Raw genomic sequence first — 19,085 nt, 5'->3', positions numbered from 1 at the left:
CTTCAAATCAAGCAAAACTGTTTACGTTTACTTTTCTGGGATGCAGTAACCTTTTTTGGACATTCTTCCATTAGGAATAAATGTGTTCAATTTAAAAATTGTGGTTCAGAAATAAGACTACCAACATACCACGTTTTTGTGCCTCCTCTTCATCACTATCACTCTCTTCAGACGATGATGATGACGACGATGAGGAGGAGGAGGATGAAGATGATGAGGATGAAGATGCTGAAGAACAAGATGAAGATGAAGAAGAGCTAGAGCCTGATCGAGAGTGTGAACAAGATGAGGAAGACGAAGAGGATGACGAAGATGACCTGGAAGAACAGGATGATCTATCTGAGTCAGAGTCTGAGTCAGAGCTAGAGTCAGATCCCCTTTTGCTGACTCTCTGTTTTTTGGAAGCTGGGTTTGGAGTTAGAGGCTCTGTCCTTGCTGACACCATGCGCCTGTCTGTTTCAGTCTTCACACTAGGTCTGTGGTCTGTATTTTGTACTGGTGTGCCGTTTTTTGGACTCAGAGGTTCAGATTTCATTATCATCTGGGTCTCCTCTGTAGACATAGATTCCTCTCCAGAAGACTGAGCATCCTCTTTCAGATTTTCATTTTTAACTTTTGCATCCTCGAGAGCATTCACTTTAGCGTCTGGAAATCTTGACTGCGGTGTAAGAGGAGAAGCAGCTAATGCCATCTGGTACTGATGCAAGAGCGGAGTAGAAGTCCTTGAGAGCGCCACTTTGTTCTGACTATAGTTCCTCTGGGCAGACATAAATGACAGTTCAGGATCACGAAGGATATGATAATCTGTCCTGCTAACTCCATGTTTAGCAGCTCCAATAAGCAAATCCCTGTCGTGAGTCCCACACTCCCACCAGACAGGTAAGTCTGGGTTTGGCTGACATAGCTTTAGTCGCTCAAACAGCTGGGGGTGTCTAAGGGCCTGTTCTCGCACCTTCCTTAGGAGCTCAATGCGATACAAAGTCCGGGAAGCACGCTCCTCTGTAATTGGCTGGATAAAAATGTTTGGGTCTACGAGTTCTGTTTTAAAACAAAACAAAGATGAGAATCTGGCAAAAAAAACAAAACTAAACAAAAACAACCACTGCAAAGCAATACTAGAAGTAGATGGCTTCAATCAGTTATGTTCCCCCATTATAAGGTTATAATTTTACACTTCACTTAAGATCTTTACTAATTTTCTTCACCCCCATTTTTATTTCAGAACACACGAACAAGGAAGGCAATAATCAAGAAAAACACTTTAAATAAAAAGTAAAGAGAAAACTAAAGATAAAAATATATACACCCACCTTCTTTTGAGGGGAGACGACAGACCCTCCTGCACATTGACATAAAAGCATACAGGTACTTTTCTAAGCTCTCATCAGTTTTCTTATGTAGCCTAGCCATTGCTCTAAATTTGGTCCAATCAAATCGTCCCCGTTCAGGATCAAATACCACTCCAAATGTGGACACAACTCTGTAGAAATCAGCTTCTTCTCTTCTTGTCCACCTTCACCACCAAGCAAAAAAAAAAAATCTGTAATTTTCTTCACTATATCATGTGGCTAGCAATTATTTCTCTCTATATATATATTTTTAAATAAGTATGCATAAACATTTGTATTTCTATAATGCACATACCTTTGCTGTCTTTCTATCTTAGCAGCCATCTTTGGGTTTAGAGCAGCTTCTTCGTATGGAGGCTGCATCATACTAGTTTGTATTGGGAATGCTGGCTGGATCTGCTGGGCCTGCCTATTTTTACTCGTTCGTTGATAAGCTGTTATTAGGCGTCGAAGACGTGTTGTTAAGGCAGACTGGGTGGGCCAATAGATTTTGTCTCCTTCCATCATTTGTCCATCTATATTAAAAGAAAATCACAGAAAAAATAAATAAATTAATTGTTGCTCGCCTCCATGGGTCTACACAAGGCAATGTCAACAAGTTTTAGTTAAGTCAGGGGAATTAAACAACCAAAAATAAGGTGCCGATTTCAAGTTCTATGTATTTACCTCCATCTGCTATTACCAAATCACCCGGAGATGAAATATCATCCTGTAGAAAAACAACAGTGAAACAAAATAAATGTATCCTTCTCCAAGGATTTAGGTAAAATGCACTTCTTGTAGACAATTTACAAATATGACGAACAAGAGTAACGTGCATTATGGACAGGCAGCTAACAAGGCACACAACAGAATTACACAGTAAATTGCTCCTGTTCCCCACCCCCAACTGCAGAGAAACATGGAGTAAGGTCTATCAATTTTGAAAAACATAGAAAAATGTAATTATTTGCTCAATAAAAAGATGGAAGTGTTACTTTCTAAGTGTGTTAAAAGTAGCTATTAATAAATGCCTGTTATACCTCTATGTCATCTTTAAACATTGCTGGTGCTGGTTTATATTCCGGATCTTCTACATCCCTGTTAAAGTTTCAACACAAAACACGTTTTAATAATATTTAGGAAGACCTTACACTCTTTCAAATCAAGCAGAACCCATTTCAATTTAGTTACATACACTGTGTTTAATTTTATATTTGAAACAAGGAAAATATTTCATAACAACTTTTGCTTGAATCCTGCCCCACTCTCCCATTTACTGCCTCACTCATATTCTTTTTGAGCAAAATTACTAATATCACTGATGAAGCAAGAGTAAAGGAAGTTCTCTCTTTCAGAAGTTATCCAGTAATACTCAAAGTGATCTACTGGTGTCACTGGTTAACTACACAAGAAAACACACCAAGGTGACCAACCTAAAATCAAGTTAAATAGTTCTGTAGTATTCAGCCTCTGAAGGCTTGTACACTTCAGCATGTAATATTTCTGAAGTAGCAACACAAGGCACAACCCTTTTAACATAAAGTTGATGTATTTCTCCCTTAACTGTGAAATCCCAGATATTTAAATTGTTTTGTCACACTTCTAACTCTGCTCAAAGTATTGTTCTTCACAACAATGACATCGAACTAGCGTAAAGCTAGTTAAGAGGAGAACAAAGTACAACACACACAAATTGAGTCTTGTTTACTTTAAGCCCTTAAAACATTCATGCTCAGTTTGAAGCACTCCTACCCATCAATATAATCATTTGCTCTCTGCTCAGCAGCAACCGCTTTATCATCTGGCTTGCCAACCCTTTCCAAGAAGCACAGTGCTGGGTCTGCTCTGATAGTGTTGTATTTTTCATAACCTATAAAAAAGTGGCACAAAGTCATCTTTTAAAGTAAACTATAAAAGAAAAGAGGTAGAAGTTGATATTGAGGGGTGGGGAAGTACATATGCAGTCATTCATATTACTCACCATGTTTAAAAACTCCAATTAGAAGGGATTTATCTGCATCTGCATCCCACCACTCAGCAGGAACTTCTGAGTGATCTGGCTCAGGGACCCAAACATCAATTTCACTACGGAGAATCACCAACAGCATCAACATCAGTAATATTCAGAGGCAGAAGTACATTTTTAATTTGGAATTTGTACGTTATGGAAGGTTTTCAAACTTCTCTTTTCAAAGACCCACGTACCACATTCCATGTCCAACAAAACAATTCAAAGATTATTTTGAAGGTTGTAAAGATTCTTTGGATAGAAACTTTTTTTTTTTAAATGCACTTCGGTATTTAAAAGCAAGTAACAGTTAACTAATGTAGGACTATGCTACTAAGAGGTACATAAGCTACACAATACAGTATTAAACAGCAATACAAGACAGACAGCTTGGTATTTTGTATTTGGCAGAGACCAATAACAGGGAAAGAATATGAAATCAGAAGGAGCGTACAATATTCTCTTTGAATTCTGCCAATTTCTAGCAGTTCGTGTTTACCAACCTTAGTAAAACCAAGTATTACCTGCTTTTGTGTTTAATAGCATGAGATGGACTAATCCGTAAATGTTTATAACAGCTTTCTGAATCCAAATCAAAGTTTCTATTTACTGCAAATTCTTGCAGCCACGAGCTCAAGAATTCTCACACAGAAATACTTCCATAAAAGAATTAATGGAACTTGCAGCACTTAACTAAAAGTGTGCATAAAGAGGCAAGGAAAACCTGCCAATTAGAACGTCAAACATATTTCATCTTTCACTTACTTTCTCATTCTATTTGTTTTTAATAATTTCATATAGCTAGACTCCCAAATAGGAATCACGACTTCCTGTGTCAAGTAAATACAAAGTGTTTTGTTAAAATGGCAAATAAAAACATGTTTTCCTCACAACCTAAAAACAGAAATATTTGCTTGCAACATCTTTTATTTGGGTCTAAGACTTCTGAATTTTCATTTGATAAGTTTACATCTAAAATAAACAGGTGAAAACCCTCCATATAGTTCACCTGGCATCAATTCCTTCGAACACCTTTTGGAATTCATTACCAATGACTTCTTGTTTTAGGTAATACAGCATTCTTACTCGAAGCAAGACCCTAAAGAAAAAAAGGTTAGAAACAGATATATTAGTAGTTTAAAAGCTTTCATTATTTTTTTTTTGTGACATCAGAAGGTTTACAAGCCGTTTTCCTAAAACATACTTCCTTCAGTTATGAGAGGAGATAACCTCTAGTTCAAGTCACTCTGCACTTTTTTATTGCTACTGTTTCATTGCAAAATACCTTTCAAATCCTAGAGAAAGACCAGAGCCAGCAGAATACTCACTTGCTTCATAAATTGCTGCTAAGAGCAAATTTCTAATTTCCCTCTTCCTACTTGGAAGATTCCCTTAAAAAGATTCCAGCAGGCTGACGATAAACATCTTTCACATCCCTTTTCATTCCTCCTCACTTCAAATTTAGTTCATGACCTCAATGGCTTGTCCATGCTTTATCTCAATTTTTGTCTATAGTTGCCTGAAGTTTTCAAGCAGAGTATGACAAGCTTTGTTATAAAGCAGTGCTTTATCTAAAATAACCTCATTCATCATTATGGATAAGCTTTCAACAAGCAAGCCAGCTCAGATTCTCAGAAGCTGAGAAACAATACCAGGCAAAAAAAAAAAAAAATTTAGGAGCAACAACTGTAGCACTTTCAATTTCTTTGCTAAGCACTCCCAAGTTCTTTAGTCTTTGGCTGCTACGAGGCTCCGAAAACATGCTAGCAAGATTCTCTCTCTCTCGGGCCCCCAGCTCCGCAATGTACAAACATGCGGTTTATTTAAAAAGGATAACAAGGTTATTTTTAATATGAAATATTTATTTCACCTCACAGTACAATACAGCCCATTTGTCCTAATCAAACACACACTATGAAAACTTGTTTTTTCATAGCAACACAAGTACTTCAAAGTCTAAGACAACAAGGAATTAGAAGAAAAAGAATCTTTGCATAAGAAGTGAAAAACATTCACACTTCAACTACTGCTTACTTGTTGCAGTGGTGTTTTATGTGCTTTTTGTATCCTTCATCTTGCAACAGATGTTCTGGATTGTATTTTCGAAGCCATTCTGCTTTGTGTATGTCAAAAGTGCTAGCCTGGGTCTTCACTTTTTTTCCTTTTCTTCCTCTAGGCACAGGGGCTGATAGGCCTATATAATTTAAAACATAATACAGTAACAGCAACAGGTAGGTGCAGAACCCCTGTGATATTTATAGCTACAAAATCCTATACCAGTATTGTGACCTACTAGAAAATACACCAGCCTTCCAGCTTGTGAACACAAGTTTTGTTTTGTTAGATCTGTTAGAGCATCTCTGAACTACATTTCACAAGCTAAGGACAAAGCAGGAGATGGGGACAGAGACAAGAGCACGTTGTCACCTACTTTGAAACAAAATAGGTTCTTATGAACCAAAATGAAAAGAAAGCTTAAATACAGTATCCCAACCCATTTCATTAAGCAATCAAAAAACAAAGTGAAACAGAAATGACACTTCTTTTTCCATCAGTTGAATTAAATGGAGCTTACTCCAGACACCTGTTTCAAGTAGCACACTTTCAGAGAGAATTTTTAGCTGCTTTTATCCCATTGTCACTGGCATGCGTATGCGAAGCTTTTTAACCGCAAAACCACTTCAGTCCTTACCAAGGTGATTCTGCAGCTCTCGCGTTTGCCCATCTTCTGTTGGGGTAATGAGATCCCATATAAAACTTTTTATTTTCTCATCCCCTCTGTAGTGAACAAGACAGTAGGCTAAGAGAGCTCGGCAAATTATCTCCACATCCTGTTCATTTAGCTGTCTCTTGAAGCGACCGTGTGACAAAATCTCTCTCCAGCGACCCCACCTAGTCCAAAGAGAATCACAGGTTAGCACGTAAAAGTGAAACACTCCAGCAGGTTTATTTTATAAAAAGGAATACCAAAATTTTAGAGAAATTCTACTTTTTCCTTCCATTTAAATTACTGAGTGGAAACATGAAAGTAACATTTCCAACAAGACTACCTGTTTAAAATGGTTTTAAACAAAAACTACATGTTTAGAAAAAAAAAGATCGTTTTAGGCACAAAACTCACTGGAACTCAATGATAACATGCACAGTCATTTATCTTTTCAGGTGGATGAAAAGAACACCTAAGACTTTATTTATAAAATCACAACATCTGATATAAGTATGCTTAAAATGACTGGTTAGATTTTCAGTTCCTATTCAAACCTCACGGAAGTGCAAGATGTTCTGCAATTACGAACAAGACAGTTACCAAGCCGTTCATTAGCTTATTTTAGATATTGACGTATTTAGGTTTTAAGCCTGCCTGCAGCCCTTATCATATTTCTTTTTTTTTTTTTTTTTTTTTTTTACAGAGACTACTGGAGTGCCCATATTAGATGTGTCTACCCTTCCCTGAAGGAAGGGTTTTACCTGTTTTCTTTAATATTTCTTCAATTGCTAATTGTCAGAAAGATTTATACAGGGCACATGATTATATCAAATTTATTCATAAAATAAAATTCAAATTTTAAATAAAATCTCTCTATAAACACACCAGGTTATTGCAAGTTTAATCTAAAACTTGTATGTAGTTCATTTTAACAGATTAAACAACAAAGAAGGTAGGAATTAAAACAATAAAAGCATAATAAAGATTTAAACGAGCTCCTTTAAATGGGGGGGGGGGAGGATAAAGGCAAAAATGTTATGAATGCCATCAGTACATGCTTATTTCTACCTCGATAGTGCAACATGTATAAATGTCGCCATTTATGTAGCCATACCCAAAAGCCCCCAAAAGACCAAGGTAAATCTTGGTCTTGCTACAAAAGCAAAGACCTAAAACTACAGTTGTGTGATTAGGTGTATTTTACTATGCCTTAGAATTTCTGCAAAAAGTAATTCATCTTAAAATGCTTAGGATCACATCCAATAGATACATTAAGGAAGCTATATATATATAGTGTCTATGCACTATACAAACACCTATTTATTAACTGGCCAGGATCTGTACTTCACCAATATAAGTTTCCCCATAAATACAATTTAGTACATGGAAAAACAATTGCTTTTTTTCCCCTCTTTTCTCTTTTTATTTTTTTAAATTTAATTTTATTTTTTTCCTAGAACAAAGAAGGATGTATACCATACCCATAGACCAGTAAGTTTTTTTCCACCCGAAAGCACTCTGTTCTTCCATATCCATTGGAACGGTCACACGGCCTGCGGAGTTTCGGTTTATCCTCACCCTCGCTTTCCACTTCAGACAATTCAGCCAGCTCATCTTTTGTAGCACTGAAGGGCCTTGTTTGTTTTCTAATTCTTGGGGTATCAATAACCAGGCTGTTCTGCAAAAATTCAAGCAAACCATATCAGAAAAACAGCTGGAAATTTTTCTGTAAATATCTGGCTTTAGTTCAAAAAGGAACAACCTCTGTCTAAAGTCATTAATAGGTCTTTTGCAAAGACATCATGGAAAACACCTGTAAAGCACGTAAAACATTTTGCAGTATTTAAGGCAACAACAAGAAAAAAAGGGTTTCATGCAATGATGCCAGCACACTACTTAAAAGCCATACTGAACATTTCATCTGAGCTGAATACTTCGACTGACTACATATGACATAGCCTCTATCAGTAAAAAGGCTCAATGAAACCTTTTTAAAACTGACTTCATAGGAATGTCTTTGCATGTAAAGTCACAACTTCCAGTATTGTAAAACCAGTAATTAAAACTCTGTCTGCTGTTTTGCAGATTCCAGAACAGGAGTTACGGCCAAAAAAACAAGGCAATCAGAACAATTACACAGTTTCAACTTTTTCCAGGACTTGGAACAAAAAATCAAAAATGCCCAAACTCTTTTTGGGACAACAGGGAGCTAGGAAATATTAAACCTATCTGCTGGTTGATTATCCGTGCACAAAGTAACCATCACACAAACTCTGGTTCATAGATGCATTAAACAAAGAAGCACCAAAAATTTATATTGCCTCAGACTTCAAAAGCAAGCACATACTTGGAAAAAACGATACATTATGAGAGAAATACTTACTCGGCCACTGATGGCATCTATATCTATTTCTGCTTTTTTGGCCCATTTCTGCCAAAAGTTGGGATCATCTAGTGAAATATCAGTCCTGTTTCCAGATGCAACAAAGCTAGCCTGTAAAAAAATATTATTATATCTTACCAACAGCATTCATGAGAAGTTTGTAGAGTTGAATGCCTCAGTGTGGCATTACTTTATTCCATCAAAATCTCCCAAGCAGCTGTTAAGCCTTTAGAAGTTACTAACAGTGCAAAGTAGCTCAAAATTCTCCTCCCCCTTCATTTTTTAAATTCAGACCCATAATATATCAGAAAAATCTAATGAACTTTTATGCACCATCAGGGGAGAACAACATTAAGCAGCAAGATTATTCTGCTTCCAAGTCTGAATCTAAATTACTTGAATGGAAAAAAATAGAATCGTTTGAAGAGGCTTATCAGCATTTGGGGATTTCATCTCATGCAAAAAGTACCCGCTTGAGGGAAATTTCAAAGGAGTACTTAAACTACCAACAATCAAAGCTTGAAAGCATGGAATAAGCTTTATTTCAGAAGGCCTTTTAAAAAAATGATACACTGCTTTTTGGAAAAAAAAAGTAAATAAAAATGAATTTTTCTAATTCTTGTGATGAAAAGAAAGTCACAATCATGTTCCATAACTGGTTTCATATTGATTCTTCTTTAGAAAGCTTTTGTTTTTTTTGACTAAACTCAGAAATAAACAAGATATAAGAGATCCTCAATAAACGTACATTTCAAAATAATATACACATCAGTATAAAGTTTTCTGTTTCATGTCTTCTTTAAATGTAACAATTGCATTACTGCATTAATGAAGGACGCATGCTCCAAATTTGATTATACTGCCTGAGATTTATTTTTTTTTTAATTTACCTTAATTTATATTTGTTCAGGTTCATTTTTGCAAGTTTGGAAATTAAAGGATTCAAGCTTATTTTTTTGTTCTGCTTGTTCAATTTTCCAGCACAGGTTTTTGGATGCCACAAAATTATTGGTTTTTGCCTACACACCACAAGTCAGAAACAGAGTTTGTCCAATTTTTTTTCTACACTGTTACTCTTAATGCCTTATATTCTTATTCTCCCCTCCCCCTTTACTCCTTTTATCTTTACTCCTAAAATATTTATGTATTATTTAATTTTTCAAACTCCAACCAAAAAAAGCTCAGGTTCAAACTATAACCTAGCTATAAATAGATCTAGAATAAGGCTAACTATCTGTAATCTTATTAAATAGTTGTCTTATATGCATTTTCCCTTGTTCTGAATATGAATGAATCTATAAAACTAAAGGCTTTTAATATTTTTGGTTACTGCAGCCCATTATGTCTCTCAAGTCCCAGCCTTTTTCCAAAGCTGCACACAACTTGTCTCTTTGTGTCTGGCATTTACTCAAGATGTATGTGTAAACTGGATTTTGCTATATGCATATGCTAGTAAGTATATGTAAGAACTCCAAAAACGTATCTAACATACAAACACACACAAAAGTTGTCTACTTTTATCTAAGTATAAATTTTTATAATATTCGATTAAGTTTACAGGTCTACACTATCAAAGAAAAACTTGCTGCTTCTTTACCTTGGCAAATGTGGAGCCCCTTCCTTCTGATTCAATTGTAATAGTTTTAGTACGGCGCTGCAAAATTTGATCAATGTCTTCCTCACAGAATTTAGAGCCTTCATCTTCTTCATCCATTATGGCACCATATGCACCTCTTCGAAGCAAGTCTTCGATTTCTTTTTTTGAGAGTTGTTGGATCTAAGTAAATAAAATGGGTGTTAAAAAAGCCTAGAAAAGATCCCCAAAGTTATTTTTTTCTTTCCCTTTCCAATGCTTCTGTGACCTAACGGTGCCTTGTAATTTCTGAATTTAAAATCTAGATCATTAAAGACAGAGATACATCTAGTTAACAGCTAAAGTAATTTGCTGTGTGTTTACAGTACCCACTTATACAAGTACCTGTCTCTGGTTTTGGCCAGTCTCAATACTGTGATGAATATAAGGTTTAAAAACCTACCCTTTAACACGAGATGTAAATCTCACCTTATATTGAAGTAACACATTATATTAATACAGGAAGATAAAAGGAAAACAAGAAGAAAATTTTCCCTTTGTTTAACTTTGACGTTGTTTACCTTAAGAGGCACAAACTCTGATAAGTTATTACTGAAGTACCTTGTAAATTATTTCTACTATTCTTAGCTCATATCAGAAAACATAGCAGAGATGCAAACAATAGAAAAAAAGTTTAACTTCTATAATTTAAAATACTTCCCACATGACTACAAAATCAAAAGGAAAATTCAGGAAGTCTACATACACCACCAACACTGTTTTCTCTTCCGCTCATACTCTGTAAGACAGCCTTATCGAGTCCCAGTTTCAGACTTGCTCGGTCAAACATCTCTCTTTCATATGAGTTACGAGTTATCAGTCTGTAGACCTTCACTGCTTTGTTCTGACCAATCCTGTGACAACGGGCTTGAGCCTTTTGAATGAAGGGAGAACAGTAAGAATTTAGATTGATCTAGGAATAAAGTAAGATTCTTCCAATAAATTTGTTTTGCTGTAGCACAGCCTTAAAAAGAAAATATAACCTTAAGAAGAAGTCATGTGCCTATAGTTTTTCCAAAACCAGAGTAATAAATAAAATGCAGATGAATGTGCTACTGAATGGTATTTATCTTCCAGTAGCACTAGACAAAAACGACATGCTAACCCCAAAGTTATCTGATCTCCAGATAAAAATCCTAAAAGAAGTTGCGATTTGGGAATGTATTCAATTTCAGCATCCAATTCCTAAATTGGATTAGTTCACTGTTTTGTTATATAAATTTGTTCATTTCTATAAATTATATTTTAATGGAACAGTTCTATTTCTGTAAAGTGTGTTAATCAATATATGCAAAATCTAACCCCACTGCTGCCTCTGGTTTCATAACGTCATCAAAATCTTAAGAGATTTATAAACTCACTGACTTAGTTTTCTTGTATTGGGTATTTAATCAGTTTGAAAGAAAAAGAACCAAACCTGAACATTTAAATGTGATGCACATTAACAACAGAGATTGAACATTCTGAGGGACCAAATTTCTATCAACCAAGTTTGATGTCTTCACTCTCAATATTAAACAAGTTTACCTGCAGATCATTTTGAGGATTCCAGTCAGAATCAAAAATTATACATGTATCTGCTGCAGTCAAATTGATGCCCAAACCACCAGCTCTGGTGCATAGAAGGAACACAAAACGATCCGAATCTGGTTTGCTGAACCGGTCAATTGCAGCTTGCCTGAGGTTACCTCGTACTCGTCCGTCAATTCGTTCATATAAATATCTGGAAATTGTCACACACACACACACAGATCACTACAAGGTTTTTCACAGTTTAAATGGGGATTAGAACAAATCTGCCTGCATATTTATTCTTTACAGTGAATAAAAGTCACAGACTAACTTTGATTACCAGAAATCAGGACAGAGCACGGTAGTACTAATACACATCAGGAAGTCCTAACGGCAAATATTTTAAGAGATGCTCTTTGTCCATTAGAGCAAGTACCTGACTACACATACCTGGAAATATGCATTGTCACGACATTTAGTTGCATTAATACACACCACAAACTCAAGGCTAATGGGGGCACCTAGAAGTTTTTCCCATCCTACTCTTGGATCTCAGCCTGTGGCCACAGAAGCAAGCAGTGTACTTCTGTATTACACACCAACTTGTCTGAGCACAGGAAGGGTAACCAAGTAACCAGCACAAAGGAATACTTAGCTGTCATTCAGCAAACTGCACATCGATTCTGGCAAGACCAAGAGAAATAGAACAAAAACGACTTCACAGCACCTCTCACTATCTTTTATCAAGGCATCAATGAATCTATGACTACTTAAGCTGAAAGTGGCAAAATCAGAAGCCCAAAGTAATTGCTGCTTCCGTTACCTTTGATAATTACCAAGACCCCTGTAAAACTTTGGAAATGAAATGGACCCTCTCTGTCTTGCTTAAAAAGGGAGCAAATACTTCTAAATGTACATGGAGTAAGATGCCGAGTGTGTATCTAGTTAAAGAGCTTCACAACCATTTTTCTTCTAATCAGCCATAAAATGGGACAGCAGATAATCCACAGGACCACAGGCTATTTGGCAGGCAGCCATCTCCTACAGTCATGAATTCTGGTAAGTCTAATCATGTGTGCACTCTAACATTTCTAATCAAACAGCAGCATAAAGCGAGCTGCAGCTTCTGTGGATATCAGAAGATTGTACCTGAACCTATGATGCACCAATCTAAATCTTGCCAGATTGTTATAAAAAATGAATAGTTTCATACTGAATTGTAAGCACCACTATGAAATTACAATTAGTGTATTAAAGTGCACACATACAAAATACAAAACGTTAAGCTCAGTTCAAGTAACTAGATTGATGAAAGAAAAAGCAAAGAATCGTGTAATTTATATACAATTAAGATAAAAAGAGATACTAGTAATCTACAAACAATTTCCAGTATATGTTCCAGCATTGCACTGCATGAAGGCATGCCTTTTTTTTTTTGGTAACATGTTAACTCTGTATTACTGTGCAGTTTACTGACAAATATACATTTTAAAACAGTATTTAATTTCTAACAAATAACCAGAACCTTTTTCATTTTTCAGGTTGATATAGCAGCTACTGGTTGTAACTGAGTTTAAGGGCAGATTTTACATGCTAAGGCTTTATGTGTAGTACTTAGTCATGTACATCTGTAAGTGCCTAGTTTCTGTGGAGTCGACAGCATAACCAAAGGGTGCTATTACACGTGACAGCACAAAGCAATCTAAGGAGCTGCATTATGTCTGGCAGTAAACAAACTGACTTTCCGTTCTGCTGCAAAATTCAAAGAAGTACTAATTTACGCAAGACAGGAAGCCCATTTTTGACATTAATAAAGAAATTAAACCCCCAGTTATTTACTAGTTTGTAGTAAGGAACTGTGTTACCCCTGTCAGGTCCAAGGTCAACATGATGTAAAGAACATACTATATGCTTCCTGGAGGTTGGATGAGCAGTGTTGAGCTTGAATTTGATTGGTTTCTGATAGGTAACGCCAACAGTGTGGATATATGTTAAATTATAATTATGTTTAATAGAAAAAGCAACTAACTGAAGGTTTACTCAACCAGCTCTCTTCAGTTTCTCTGTGAAGTTGTCCAGTTGTTGCTGAACAACTGATATGACATCACATAGTAAGTTAGTGATTCGCAAAAAAAAAAACCCACCAACCTTCCTATCTTTGGTATGCTGTATTGTTAGCCCCACAATATCCAGAAATATGTCCACTGACATCAATATACTACAAAGACAGAGCATGCAGTATCTTACCTTTTATGTATAAGGTAATCCTCCAAAATATCAAGGCATCGCACCATTTGAGAGAAGATAAGGACCTTGTGGCCTCCTGCTTTCATTTTTGGAAGAAGTTTATCAATAAGAACTAATTTCCCAGCAGACTGGATCATTGCTTGTAGATGGAAGTCAGGGGCACTTGGGCTGTAAGTTTCTTTAAACTCTCCAAGGATTTTCTCTTCAGCACCTATCAAAGAATAAATGTCTGTGTCTACTGGCATACCTACACAAATATCTCCATATGCGTAGAAGAATAAGTTCCCAAAATCAATGCTTGTACTCTAAAGGTCCCCGATTAGCCACTGCAGGAGACAGAACAGAGTTCTGGATGGATCTGAAGTCTAACAAGAAGATTTATTTCTATGCTCTTTGAAAAGAAGTCTTGTATTTTTAAGCAGAACACAGAAAAACATATCTAAAATTAGATGAATAACCCCAAATTGCAAAATCAAAAATACAACTCCTTCAATTGTTGTGTAAAAAAGTAATTTAAAAAAACAAAACAGAAGTCCATTTACCTCTGTAATATTTGAAGTGGGACATGAGTCTTAAGAACAGTATTTTGAAGACCTTTTCTGAAGTCCCACTATGTTTGAAAACATAGCAAAAACTTAAGGTGTATTTTCTTGCAAGCAGGAAAAAACATCCAAAACAAGCAACAAAAGCAAAAAACACCAAAACAGACTATATCTATTGCAAGTAGTAAAACCTCAAAAGTTCGCTTTCGAAGCATTCCTTCATACTGCTTTCAAAGGGAAGTAACACTTTCATAAAGTAATCAGTTCTATATGTTCTGTGGAATTGTACAAAAAAAAAAAACAAGCTCCCATTTCACATCTCAAATATGCAACTGCCTCACAACTTTGCCTTACATCTGTCAAAGAACGTTTCCTCCTAATCCAGTACTTCAGAAGTCTGACAAAAATGTCAAAGATTGCCAGCAGAAATTGTTATATAATTTCAATAAAAGTAGAAAAGTATATACCTTTGATGAGATAAGGATGATTACAACATTTTCTGAGTTCCATCATAGTGTTAACCAGATTTGGTACATTTGCTTGCCCTGCTCCTTTGGATAAGAAAGCAAAATTTTTCTCCAGAATTGCTCGATAATATTTCTTCTGAATATTAGTTAGTTCTACTTCAATTATAGTTTCCTCCTTAGGAGCCAGCTTTTTTTCTACATCTTCTTTTAACCGTCTGAGCATCATGGGTTTCAGGATAGCTTGTAGTTTCTGAACCTGAATGAATCAAGTTTATTGGGGAAAAAATTTGAACTCAGTATCACTTTTCATTTCTAGACTTATATGAAGTATCTTCCAGATAGAATATAGTTTTATTTTTAAACTTTAAATTACTAAAGAAATGTTTGATGTAATTCAAAGAAGAAGAGCATCTTTTTAGCATTTGTTTGCAAACTGTCTACAAAGCCAGAAAGCTTCAGTTTTTATTATTCTCCCTATTTACCTGCTATACTTACAAGATTGTAGTGGTTTTACCGTGCTAGGCAGCTGAACTCCACCACAACCGCTCTCTCACTCCCCCTCCTTAGAAGTATAATTTAGAATAACTTCAGAATAACTTAGAATAAATTCTAAGAATACTTAGAATAACTTCAAAATATTATACTTAACTACTTTCTTCTGCCTGTGTGATTTAGGAATATTACATGCATGACAAAAAAACACCTGAGATGATACACAGGAAGGGGCTTGGGGAAAACCAATAATGGTTCCTACACAAAACAAAAGTATCTCCTACAAATCACCCATTCAAATACTGAAACTCAAAACAAACTAATTCAACTTCCAATACCTGTTCCTCTGTTTTAAGGTCTCCAAATTCTTGCATGAAGGTAGATTCAGCAGGAAAACGCAATGGTTCAAGAAAATGAAGGAGACTAAATAATTCTTCTACTGTGTTCTGCAGTGGTGTACCAGTTAACAACACTTTATGCTCCTATAAAAGGAAACAAAAAAGTCTCATAATTTACGTGCAAACACTTGCTAGAAGTTTTTTTTTTGTCAAGTCTGACTGTCATAACTTGACATGACCAGCTCTGTGTGTCACTAAGTACAAAGGCAATACAGATAAAAGAATCCATAGAAGAAGAATGGTATTTTCAACTAGCTTTTCTTTAAATTTTGTCTTCCTTTATGTGTAATAAATGACTGAATACTTCAACTTTTCCCTGTAATATTCACCCATATAATCCCCGCTCTCCATACTACAGAAAACATACATTCAAGATTCATGGTAGCGTTATTAAAATCTTCCATTGTATCAAGCAAAATCTGAACTACAGTATTAGACAACTCTACCTTAACAAATAACAGGAATTTATTCCTAGCATTGCTTGCTTTTATTGTTAACTAACTTGTTTTTAAGAAGCTACAAGATAGTTTAAACATTAATCAACAAATATTTGCATTAAAAACATTTTAATATTACAAAGACCATATTAAATGAAGTCAGCATTGTAATCAAAACAGGGAATAGAATAGTATCATCAGGAATAGACTCTGCTTATGGTTAGAGCTTTTCACGCTTTCTTTTCCATCAGAAACATACCAGTATCAGGTTTCAAAAATACAGACATTTGAAGAGAGCATCAGGAACAGATATTTCCATAGAAAGACTGCTCAAGATCTCTTTTTGACAGATAAACAAGCTTGTGATTTATACTCACACCATACATAACTATTTGTACAGGAAACAAATAGAATCAAACAACAAAAGAAAATAAAAGTAATAAAGTTACTCACAAGGTTCATTAATTTTAGTCCTTCCAAGAGTTTGCAATTTTTATTCTTCAGCCTATGTGCTTCATCAATTATAACGCATCGCCATTCAATTGCATTTAGCTCTGGACAGCCACCAAGAATCATTTCGAAAGTTGTGATAATGGCTTGGAATCGGTAGGTACCTCGAACAATACGCCCCTATAGAGATTTATCAACACAAAACTTGTTATATTATCTTGAATCTACTCATTTCAAAGATTTTGTCACTGAAATTTTATCCCAAGCCAGACATTAGTTCTTACATTATAGAACATTTTGTCATCCCATACACATTTATCTAACACTTCAATTAATATTAACAATTATCCACCACCAGGAATTCAATATTATCTAACCAACAAGCAAGTTCTAACCACTTCAAAATTACTGATATAGCCCATATAATAAAAATGTCTTTGAAGGTGCTTGTTGACAATACTACATTTCTAAATCTGTGAAAATCTGAAAGACACTCTCTAACAGAAAAAAAATAGTCAGTAAAAATATGGCAGTAATACATTTAACCATCACACAGTTACATAATAAAAATATCAGCTGACAATTAAGCAAACACTTTTTATCTAGTTTGCTTTACTCCACTGGTCTGATAAAGAATATGGACAGCCTTTAGTAAGACAGTTAGCATACAGTAACTCCCTAGAGAAACAAGACTTAATTTTAGTATCTAATATCTAGGACTGCTTAAAAAAAATGTTTTCAGCCTTATCAATTTTATATAAATGCCTTGTTTTTTTAAAAATAAAACATTTGTCTATGCAGAATACATAGACAAGGAAAAAAACGTTAAAAAATCAGATTTCAAGTCTTTCTCATATCAATTAATGTAAAGTAATTAAGACAGAAAAGCAAACTGTACATGGGCAAGGCTAGCTTACAGTAGGGAAAGGAAATTAACAGCTACATAAAGGCAACAGAGCTTAATCGGCTGTATTTTTGTTCATACTGCTCTTCACATTCAGGGCCCAACTGCAACCATCTGCATACACTTTAATCTCCACACGTGTATCAGCATTACTGTTATTCAATTGCAAAATCACTCAGCATACTGCAACAACATGTATCTTGCTGCAACCACTTTCACAAAACTTATTCAGTAAGCATATGTTAAAGATTTAGGCAAGCAAAAAGCTTTAAAATGCAACATGGGATGTACAATGACTTTCTTTAAGTCTATATACAGATAACGTAAAACGTACTTTTCATTCCTACTACCGGAGGCAGTCTTTGGGTAAGATAGTTAACGCGAGCAACATTACAATACCTGGGAGTCCCTGAAGTACATTTCATACTGCTGAATCATCTGCCTGCTGATCATACTTCCATGATACACTACAACATTAAGGTCAGTCCACGTGCGGAATTCTCTTTCCCAATTTGTTATAGTGGAAAGCGGAGCTATGATCAGAAAAGGCCCTCTTATACCAGACAGGAGGATTTCATAGAGGAATGTAATTGACTGAATGGTTTTGCCAAGACCCATTTCATCCGCTAAAATGCAATTCCGCCTGAAAGTAAGATATATTTATTTGTTATTAAGGTCAAAGAAGATACAGTATTCAAGCTGTTACTCAAATGGATAAAAATATAAAAGCAAAGCTCAACTACACCAGTTTAAAACAATACTCGAAATCAAGGTACTGCAAAAGATGCTCCTAAATGTTCCCTGTTTAAGGCCAAAGAATGAATTTGGCACACAAAACCACAAGCATTCAGTTCTGTTTAGCACTGGCAAAACCTTAGGAATGGAGTGTTCTGTGACATTCTCCTAGAAAATTACTCCCAAATATTCTTCTGGGACTGTATCTGTCCCAGTTAAAGGAATTTAAATTAATTGGATTACCTATATGTATGTTCACCTTGACAAGTCTGCTACAAATCAATGAAGATTCCGTAATAGTCACAGATGCCAAGTATCCCAGCTACCCTCACATTAACAGAGGATATCCTAACATCACAGCCAAACTTCCCCCACGTTTCCCAAACTGGGACAGATGCATATAACCAAATTACTATGCAAAGAACCACTAGCTGCTCACCCCCAGCCATGTATTCCAGCCCTTCACTGTTTGCATAGGTGCTCACACTGCTATGGAGTGCCTTACGCGGAGTTTAAGACAATTTTATTTTATTTTATTTTTTTTTTTTTTTGCAGATCATAGAACTTATGTCATAAAATGGTATGCTCACTGACATTGCCTCTAAAGGACAAGCAAAAGATGCTTTGAAAAGAAAGCAAGCAGGACAATGCATGAATAGATATCTGAATTAGATACAGAGACATGCTTCTGGAAAAAATCTTGAAAGCACTTATACTCCAGTTAATACAGTACCGTATTTATGAACGAAAGTTAAATTAGCTTCTAATATAAGGGAATAATTATTTACTAGTCTTATGTTTGAAAAGAGGTAACTATATTTGAAACATATATTAATTCT

The 19,085-nt window shown here is 35.4% G+C and overlaps 1 protein-coding gene across 13 annotated transcripts in view; it reads right to left on the bottom strand.

Moving 5' to 3' along the window:
• Window positions 1-19,085, bottom strand: part of CHD9 (chromodomain helicase DNA binding protein 9) — a 94,410-nt gene that overhangs the window by 14,724 nt on the left and 60,601 nt on the right. For all 13 annotated transcript variants that reach the window (XM_083851433.1, XM_083851442.1, XM_083851443.1 and 10 more), the window contains 20 exons: window positions 17,911-18,154; window positions 16,611-16,787; window positions 15,661-15,804; window positions 14,831-15,086; window positions 13,822-14,032; window positions 11,590-11,785; window positions 10,769-10,936; window positions 10,027-10,206; window positions 8,430-8,540; window positions 7,528-7,724; window positions 6,032-6,231; window positions 5,374-5,533; window positions 4,349-4,438; window positions 3,313-3,416; window positions 3,084-3,201; window positions 2,372-2,429; window positions 2,016-2,058; window positions 1,645-1,864; window positions 1,311-1,513; window positions 130-1,038 (listed from right to left, as the gene is read on the bottom strand). In XM_083851433.1, coding sequence (XP_083707559.1) covers window positions 130-1,038; window positions 1,311-1,513; window positions 1,645-1,864; window positions 2,016-2,058; window positions 2,372-2,429; window positions 3,084-3,201; window positions 3,313-3,416; window positions 4,349-4,438; window positions 5,374-5,533; window positions 6,032-6,231; window positions 7,528-7,724; window positions 8,430-8,540; window positions 10,027-10,206; window positions 10,769-10,936; window positions 11,590-11,785; window positions 13,822-14,032; window positions 14,831-15,086; window positions 15,661-15,804; window positions 16,611-16,787; window positions 17,911-18,154 — 3,989 coding nt within the window. The remainder of the gene's footprint in view (window positions 1-129; window positions 1,039-1,310; window positions 1,514-1,644; window positions 1,865-2,015; window positions 2,059-2,371; window positions 2,430-3,083; window positions 3,202-3,312; window positions 3,417-4,348; window positions 4,439-5,373; window positions 5,534-6,031; window positions 6,232-7,527; window positions 7,725-8,429; window positions 8,541-10,026; window positions 10,207-10,768; window positions 10,937-11,589; window positions 11,786-13,821; window positions 14,033-14,830; window positions 15,087-15,660; window positions 15,805-16,610; window positions 16,788-17,910; window positions 18,155-19,085) is intronic.

The sequence above is a fragment of the Anser anser genome (assembly GCF_964211835.1).
Source record: "Anser anser genome assembly, chromosome: 11".
Classification (NCBI taxonomy): domain Eukaryota; kingdom Metazoa; phylum Chordata; class Aves; order Anseriformes; family Anatidae; genus Anser; species Anser anser.
This window is presented reverse-complemented; position numbering and strand designations above follow the sequence as displayed.